General features: G+C 38.2%; 1 protein-coding gene across 2 annotated transcripts in view; it reads right to left on the bottom strand.

The window, feature by feature from the left end:
• Positions 1-703: 703 nt before the first annotated feature.
• Positions 704-9,736, bottom strand: part of MLLT3 (MLLT3, super elongation complex subunit) — a 288,215-nt gene continuing 279,182 nt past the window's right edge. For both annotated transcript variants that reach the window (XM_027549149.1, XM_027549150.1), the window contains exon 11: positions 704-5,046. In XM_027549149.1, the coding sequence (XP_027404950.1) occupies positions 4,915-5,046 (132 nt within the window). In that variant the 3' untranslated portion in view covers positions 704-4,914. The remainder of the gene's footprint in view (positions 5,047-9,736) is intronic.

The following is a 9,736-nucleotide window of genomic DNA, read 5'->3' as shown; positions in this document are numbered from 1 at the left end:
CTGAAACAAGGGGAAAAGATAGTCCACTTCCAGCATGGTCATTAGAAAGCTTAGCTGTCAGATGAGCCCATCTGGGACTGAGGCTTCCACACCTAAAACCAGTTGCTAGTTGATAAGATACAAAGCAGTCCACTATCGTCCCCTCAAGGGCTTGTCACCTGAAGATAAGGTTTCTCAAATCTGACCTCTCTCTACTTTTAAGCAGCATTACATAGAGCATTACATCCAATCCCTTGGTTCCTTGCGAAACCAAAAGTATTCTCTCCTCTCTGTTGATATAGTCTTTCTCCTTCCTGTCTAAATAAGGTAGCATTTCTTGCCACTAGAGTAAATGCAAGACCTTTGTTAAGTTTGTAAACAGAACCTCCCAGAGAAAAAAGGGGAAAAAGAAAAAAATACCATGCACAAGTAACCTGGTTTATTCCAAGAATGTACCCTACCATTTCTTGCCCAATCTTTGCAAAGCTTAAAAAATGTACTGGTTTTAGGACACAGAATATGGTGCTAGACCCTGGGGACTCAGAGATGAATGGAGCAAAACTGTGTCCCCAGCCGTTTCTCCTCTCACCATTCCTTAAGACCAGCATCACTTCTTGAGAAAGGCTGGGGGCTCATTTTTCTTGTATGCAAAGGGAAACCAAATCTTGGTCAAATGACTCTTAATCAGGAAGACTGTACGCTGAAAAGAAAATGGAGCCACAACAAATTTGATATGAATTTAAGTAAAACACCTATTTCTGTCCATCTGTACTTACATTTCAACATGGGTTTTAGAGACGGGAAATACATCTTAACGAATGCCTTGTAGTTCACATAGTAGCATCTACACACCATACACAGTGTATCTTTCAACATTACTACACATACACACTCCATTCAAAAAAGATACTGACAGATTTATAAAACGTACTGGCCTTGCACTGTTAATCTCAAGAATACAATTACTTAATTTATTTTTGCACTGCATGGTAGCTGTAGCCACCGTTAGGGATCTGTCAGCATTTCCATCATAACTCTACTTTCAGAATACCGGAGTTCAAGTGCCAAAATACATATTTACAGTTTACAGACAGTGGTGGCTTTGTCTTCCTTTGACTTCTTCAATGCATCTTTACAAGGGATATTCAAGGATGGCAGTGCCTACATAATAAAAAAGTATCATAGAAAACAAGAGGTCAAAAGATGTAGACTTCCAGTCCAAGACTCGACTAAACCATGGGAATCGACTCCTCAACATTCATTGCAGTTGTAGTAGTCTGTACATTATACTCATAGCTTTAGAGCAACAGTCCAAAGCAAGATTTTAAGGTATGTGTACGTATGGAGTACACAGCATTAGTACACAAAAGTGCTAAGGGTGGAAAGTAACAAGCATACAGCGAACTACTCCAGAGCAGATCACCTCCACAGTGAGAAAAATGAACACACACCATCCAATAGCGACACGGGCCATTTCCAACACGAAACATCCAACTCCGTTACCTAGGGACACCTAAAACATTTTAAGAATAAAGTCTCTCTCAAATACAAGTATGTCAACTTATTCACACGTGTGGGGCTCTAAATAGTATGTGGGATGGTATGCAAGCTGAAACTTTTTTTTTAAAAGAGTAGCTGGGTCTGTAAAAGTTACCAGCAGAAACATTTTTGGTAGAAGACGTGTTTAGTGGAAGAAAACCAATTTTATTGGTTCTTCCCACAAAACAGGTGGGTAATTATTCAGATTACAGCAATTTGCTTTGCAATTTAAAAATGTTTGGGACGCTCTCCTAGGAATTTTTTCTCCTAGAGATTTTGTCTCTTGATCTTAAGTTTTTATGTCCTCCCCTACTTTGACACAATATGCAAGCATATATAGACATATCTTTTTGTCTACATAAAGACAGGTGGATTACAGTGAAGAAACAAAATAGCTGCACGCATTTTTGTTGCTAACATGCCTGCTATAAACTAAGTATATCTTTTTCTAAATATCCAGCTGCAAAACCAGAGGCAAATGCTAATTGATAAGGGGAGGGGAGGAAGTACTGTACATAAATTGTTTTTTCCTTTGAATTGCTGAGGGAAAATTTAAAGTTTATTATACTCTGGTTGGCTTAAACTATATTCACACTCACCCAATTAATTTTATTGGAAACATCTATCATATATATATATATACATACACACACACACACACACACACAAAAGAAATTAAACCCTGCCATTTTCCCTTCATGCTTAAAAAAAACTGAAGCCACTGTTAAAACACACATGTCAAAAATATCTTAATAGGTTTCAAAGGTGAGTGTACATAAGTGTGGCAGAACTCAGTGGGTTTCTAAGTATAACTATTAGAATTTAATTGAAAGGGGGTTTATCATTTCTGCATTTAAAAATCAGATGAGAGCAAAGAGTTCAACTTCTTAAAAAAAATTAATAATATGACTCGTATTCTATTGGAATTTCATGGAAAACTCATTTTTCTGTCTCAGTAAAGGGTTAAATTTTCCTGAATTTTATCCATTCCAGACAATATTCTAAGACATTTGCTTTATTACCTAAATTTTAGGCCTAAAGTTTATCACTGTAATAGCTTCCCTTCTTACTATCCTTTTTGTCTGCTTACTTCTTACATTAACCAGTTTCTTGGTCAGTAACCTAGGGAACAAAAACATCTTTACATTGCCAAATCACAGTTTTGGTCACACAATTTAAACACAAAAATAAAAATGGCCCATACTACATATATACATTTCTAGTTAAACTGCACAGATATTTTAGTTAAGGTACATACATTTCTGGCTTAATTAGAGTGTGTGAATTAACATTTAGAAAAATTTCAAGAGTTTTAAATGTCGCAAACAATTCCATATAAGCATTGTCCGCCCCTTTCACCTGTAAAGTTAAAAAAAAAAAACAAAAAACACACAACTAAAACCATGCAATTCATCAGTCACCTGATGTTCAAAATGACTCAAAGTTCCTCTGTAATTAAACAGTGAGAAGTGGACTACGAAACAAATGCTTCAAGGATGGTCCTGCCAATCGTAAGAGTCATAACATTATTGAAAAAGTACATTTGTCCTCAGAGAGGATGCTTTTGAGAAGTAATTTACAAGGAGCATGGCTGTATTATAATTTTTTTTTAAGGAAAAAGTGTCTTTGGATAGAAAAAAAACAATGTAAAAAAAAAAAATCCCCTTTTTAAAATGCAGAAATAACTCCATTATCAATCTGCATTTACATTCCTGCCCAAAAGAATGGGTCTGGAAAGACCATTTTCTGTACAGACCCTAGTTAATCTCTGTATGAAAAGACAGCATCTGGCGTGGGAATCAACAAGGGAGATACTGGTCTATTAGCACACATAGAGACTTTCTTAAGGCTGATCCAGTGAACGAACCTTTGGATCCAGAAGTATTTCTTCGTTTTCTTTTCTTTTCAGTTGAATTCCTAGTACAAAACCTTGGTGCTGAGCTGCTCGTATTTTGCATGTCTCCACTTTTGGAGAAGATGGAATAATGACACCAAAAGTACTTTGGGTTTTTTTTTTTTCTTTTAAAAATAATTTGCTTTCTTTTGCATGCCACAGGACAGATTTCTAGTTTCAAAACAGGGTACATCAAGAACAAAAATATCCCCCCTCCCCAACCATCTTTATTGTCAACCGTCTTTATTGTCACCAATACAAGAAATCCTTCTGGAAACATAAGCAAGTGACTAAATAGGTATCGAACCACTGAATCTACAAGTTAATACATAATCTGTTATGGCAGAATAATCAAGAGTTTTCCCCCAAAGAAAGATTTTAATTTTTCAAATATAAAAGAGGCTAAGAGGATCATATGAGAACAAACAAAGATCTCTTACTCCAGGTTTGGTGGTAAAGATGGGTAACACACTGGCAGCTGAAGAAAGCTGAACCTCTTACTAATAAATAGACCCAAATTAAGAATTTCTACAACATTTCTTTAGAAAACAGAATCAGAATTCCTTCTTTTTTTTTTTTTAAATGATGATCCTGTGGAATGCATTCACTTCCATATTTATCTAATATCATAACAGTGAAACAGACACAAGGATGTTGATGACAGCTCAACAATGTAGGATGCAGGACGTTTACAGGTACACGTTTGTTTAAAAGTCCTACAGGTTTATTGACTAAGGCTAGACAGCAATTCATATGATCCTATTTGGTGCATTTACTACCATGGTCCAAGATCATTCATTATATGGATACAGCCAAGGACTGTAACTTTCAGGAAAAAAAGACCACAAAGAAGAAAATCAGGGTGGCTATTTGGTCCCCCCAGTTGATCATTTGTGTCCTGGAACTGGAAAAAAAGGTGGAAAATACAGACTGCAACGAGTTAAGGGACTTGGAAAAAGTTGCTGGAGAGTGGCACGGTATACGGAGTAAGGTCACTGGGCTTGGGATGGCAAGGGCGCTGCATTGAAAGAGCATCCACGGGACCGAGAGATTAGAATGTCTTGTGGTGTCATCCCCTCAACGACTCTATAGTATGCGATTAATAAATAGATCAGTTATGTAATAAGGCAGTGTGTTGAATATGCATTCGTCCTGTGGAATGAACCACCACAGAGAGAGAGACACGTGATACCATACACATTCTTTAAGTTTTCTCGTGTTGTGTTTGATCTCTTTGTTTTCAAGGCTATCCAGGCTAACTCTTCCCGGGGATTTCCTTGGAGAGAAGAGTGGTCCACTGAGGCTGGTTTGCTGAACCTCTCCTTTATCAAGAGATGATGACTGGCTTTAAAGAAAAATAAAGCTGAAGGTTGTTTGCTTTTTATTTTTTTCCCTTTTGGTTGCATCATTCTGAGTGTTTTCATATAAACAAACAAGGAAAAAAAAATCACAACCAAAAAAAAAAAAAACAATAGTCTTTGATGTATCCAGTTGTTGTATCCTCAAGATGTTCCAGATGTTTCCAGGTAACTCTGTAGTTTACGAACTGTGGTTTTGTCCAGCGAGCAAAGGTCAAAATCAAATGTTGTGTTTGTGATATGAAAGTGTCCAGTTTCTTCTATAAGGTTCACAATCTAGAGGAGTGAAGAAGAGAAAGTTTAGGCAATAAGCAATAGGCGTCAAAATGCAAAAAGAGAGGGAGAGAGTAAAATATGGAACCCAAGGGGTTAAGAGACTCATTTATAGAAAGAAGGTCCCATATTATTGATGGCACCAAACTACCTCTTAGCCAATTTGGTAGGTCAAAGGAATATTAACCCTTTGAACTTCTCAATGAGAGCAGATTACCTGTTCTCATCATTCATATTCTTTAAACTGATTCCTAACTTTTAAGTCATCAACAGACTATTTTACTATAGGGGTGGGAGTGAGAATGGATAGTTAATGGGAGATACAATTTCAAGACCCTTTTAAAAATTACTGACCCAAAGGACAGTGGCTGTACTTAACAGATGAAAGGAAATTCCAGCCTAGGAATAACAAAACTCCTTATAAAAATATGTACATGCAGAACACATACCAATATAATGATCATTTTTCTTTCAGATTACCTTATTGTTGAAAGTTTAGAAAATGCAATAAACCCACCAAAAAAAAAAGGAAACCATTTCCATCTCCACCTCCCTAAAGATATGGGTAGTGACTATAGAGGGGCTCAAGGAAGACTTCTGGGGTGCTGGGACTGTTTCATTGCTTGATTTGGGTACTGGTGACAAAAGATGCATTCACTTTGTTAAAATTGATCTAGCTGCACATTTTGTTATGCTTCCACAAAAAATAAATAAAAATCTATATTTATTCCAACAGTCATGTTCAGTGGATGGCCTTGAGCGTTTGGAGGTAATAAGTATTATCTACAGAAAGAAAAGATGCCTTGTCTCCCCATTTGGAATAGCTATACCTCATTCCTTGAATTGGCTCCAACTTCCAGAAATATGATCAACAGAAGTGGTGACAGAGTTACTGTTGGTTTTGCCCAGTTTTCAGGAGGACACTTTCTAAGGTTTCAACATTAACAATGATGTTGGTTATGATTCGAAAGAATTTTTTATCTTGTTATGTGTCTTTCTATTCCTATTTTACAAATAATTTTATCAGAAATAGATACTGTGCCTGGCAGTGTGGGTTTTAGGTATGTTTGTTGTGAGTAAATTGGAATGGAGGGAGGTTAATTTCAGCAAGCTTTGTGAAGGAAAGAGGAAAATCACCATCAAGATGAAAGAAAAACTATTTGTGCAGAGAAACCAACTGGCAATCCATTTGGCTTATTTGTAGTTGTCTGTTATCCTCTATCACTTGCTTCTGTTCTTTCTCAATCATCCTAAGAGGAGTAATTTTAATTATTCAGTCTATTATTTATTCAATGAAGTTTTAGATTACCTAGTCTGGAGTTGAAAACAGCAGAATGGAAACTTTTGACCTTTTCTTCTTACAATTAGTTTTCTTCAAAAAACAGTAAATTTGCGAACTGTTTCCTATGGGTCAGTGGCTCTCAATAGAAAATGTGCTCCCCATTCCTGACATATTTGACTGCCACAGAAACATAAAAGGCACAGTGAACCTCATTCCAATTAATTGCACAACTCCAGACTGAGCTGTTATTGCCGTATTCAACTTCTGAAACTATTTTTTTTACAGATGTAACTGTGGGTTTAATAACAAAACCAGTTACTCCCCTTGCAAAATCATGACAGTCACAGCAGACTGCCTACCTCCTATTCATGTGTCCCTTCTTCTTTCCTAGCAGAAGCTTGACTTTCTGGAAGTGGCAATACACTGGCTTCCCAGACCCACTTGCAGCACTAGGCAGACACTGCTATTCAGTTTGTCAAAAGTCACTGGGCTTTTAGGAAAAGTTTCAGAAGGGTGTGGACTATGGGCAGGTAGCTTTTGCCCTCTGCTCCCTTCCTGTCTGGAAAGAAGATGCAACTCGGGAAGTGCAGCATCTGTCTTCCCCTCATGTGGATGAATCAACGAAATGAAAGATGGCAGAGCAGAGTGGCAATGAGTCTATGTCCTCGGTTCCATCTTTTAAGCCACCACACCAACCATGAATCACTTACCTCCAGACCTATTATTATATGGGGTGGCAGGGAGGCAGGATGCAGGGGTAGAGAGGGAGCCTTACTTGCTTAAACCACTAGACTCAGGGTTCAATTACATGGATCAGGAGATTATCTGAAGGCACGTTTCTGATTATGGTTAAAGTATGACATTCATGTAAGCATTTATCAAGCTAGACCTTATTAACACTAAAGATCTAAAATGAACTCTCGTTGGCTTTATTAGTTAATAGTTACAGGATAAGTCACCCCCATACATCTATATGCGTAGAGAAACATGCACACACAGCTATGTCCACAAATATAAGCCTTTCAAGGCAATCCAATACTTACTATATATTTAACATTAATTGAATCAAGAGTACTTTCCAGAGTAAATTATCTTTTTGCTACATCGATTAGAAATACTAAAGACGAACTGAAAATGTGTAAACTTCAGTACAGCAACAAACAGCCCCTTCAGAGAGCTCTTTTAGGATGGAAACAAATAGCCTTTCAATTTATGCAATAGAAGCAAATGACAATTATCCCAGAGTGTGGCTCCTCTTCTCAACGAGCTGGCCAGCAGGTAAATGCCCAAGCATTCAGAACAGAGAATCCTGAATTTGGCATATTTAATCCTGACTCTTTTCATACTGTTCATGGGATCCTCAAGGCAAGAATAATGAAGTGGTTTGCCATTCCCTTCTCCAGATTATGGCATCCGGTCCCATCACTTCATGGGAAATAGATGGGGAAACAATGGAAACAGTGACAGACTTTATTTTGGGGGGCTCCAAAATCACGGCAGATGGTGACTGCAGCCATGAAATTAAAAGACACTTGCTCCTTGGAAGAAAAACTATGACCAACCTCGACAGCATATTAAAAAGCAGAGACATTACTTTGCCAACAAAGGTCCATTTAGACAAAGCTATGGTTTTTCCAGTGGTCATGTATGGTTGTGAGAATTGGACTATGAAGAAAGCTGAGTGCCAAAGAATTAATGCTTTTGAACTGTGGTGTTGAAGAAGACTCTTGAGAGTCCCTTGGACTGCAAGGAGATCCAACCAGTCAATCCTAAAGAGATCAGTCCTCAATATTCTTTGGAAGGACTGATGCTGAGGCTGAAGTTCCAGTACTCTGGCCACCTGATGTGAAGAACTGACTCATTGGAAAAGACCCTGATGCTGGGAAAGACTAAAGGCAGGAGGAGAAGGGCACGACAGGGATGGTTGGATGGCATCATCGATTCGATGGACATGAATTTGAGCAAGCTCCAGGAGTTGGTGATGGACAGGAAAACCTGGCAGTTGCAAAGAGTCGGACATGACTGAGCAACTGAACTGAACTGATCCCGACTCTGCTCTTTGAATGGCATTGGACAGAACATCAGAACCTCTGAGCCTCAATTTTCTCAACTGTAAAATGGGGACAATGCCACCCATTCTACCTATCATGCAATGTTGTTTAGAGGATCAAATAATATACAGAACATGAAGCTTCTTTATAAGCTGAAAATTGCTACACAGATGAGGGCAACATGATTATGACTACCATGTAAACATAAACTTATCCTTAATTATCCAGGAGGTAACTATACAACACATGAGTTTTCACACCCAGTGCTTTTTCCTCTGCCCCTCATTGACTGTTGGCCATTTCATCAGCACTAAAACAAATGAAGCAGGGAAAATGCCAGAAGCTGAAAGTCAGAAAAGATCTCCTTGAAATTAAAAAAAAAAAAAAAAGTATAATAAAAGTTTGCAGGAGAGAGGAAAGAAAACAGGGAGAATAGCAGCTGAAGGAAAGTAGTTGAAACAACAAGGGATTTCCCTGGAGGGCCAGTGATTAGGGTTTTGCCTTCCACTGCAAGCAGTGTGGGTTCAATCCCTGGTCAAGGAGCTAAGATCCCACATGACTCACGGCCAAGAAATCAAAACATTAAACAGAAGCAATATTGTAGTAAATCCAATAAAGGTGTTAAAACGGTCCACAGCAAAAACAAAAAAATCTTTTTTAAATGACAAACTAAAACCACAATGTGGGGGTAAAGAAGTACAGTCCTACATTTTCCCTTGAAAATGACAGGTAACTCACCATTGTAAGAAAATAAAATTCTGTGACTCAATCTAGTTGCTTACTAATTACTAAATAATAAATAGAAGAAAGAATAATAAAAATACCTTCTAGAAAAGGCCACTTGGTTTTAAAGCAAATAAACACATTTACTCACTAGGATATTCAACCCCCTCACCTCATGGGCACTGTACTATCTTGTAGGTTCCGGGGCTTCGATTACAGCTCTCCTGCCTCCTCCACAAACTTCACACCCCACTCTGCCTGCAGCCACACACACACAAAGAAACAAAGGGAATCTGATCACTCGCACTAAATGAACCCTGCATTTTTACGGGAGCTGGTAAGAATGCATCAAGGTGGAGGAAAAGACGGCCTTCGAGCAGTAGGAGTGCCAACAGATGGGGCGTTCAGGACTATTTGCCAATGGGAACAGCATTAATGATTTGAATTATTAGAGCATGAATCTACACCCTCAATTAAGTAAAGACTTCATAAAGAAAAATAAATGTGGGTTCCTTTCCAGGAATCCTGATAGTTAGAACATCAGAAACAGAGCATTAACATGCTTTATGGTAATGACACAAGCCCCACAGCCTACAGACACCACCCCGCTGGTCCCTGAAGGACGCCCTGCTGCCGT

The sequence above is a fragment of the Bos indicus x Bos taurus genome, chromosome 8 (genome assembly GCF_003369695.1).
Source record: "Bos indicus x Bos taurus breed Angus x Brahman F1 hybrid chromosome 8, Bos_hybrid_MaternalHap_v2.0, whole genome shotgun sequence".
In the NCBI taxonomy this organism is placed as follows: Eukaryota; Metazoa; Chordata; class Mammalia; order Artiodactyla; family Bovidae; genus Bos; species Bos indicus x Bos taurus.
The sequence above is the reverse complement of the archived record's forward strand: the minus strand, read 5'-3'. Positions and strand labels throughout refer to the sequence as shown.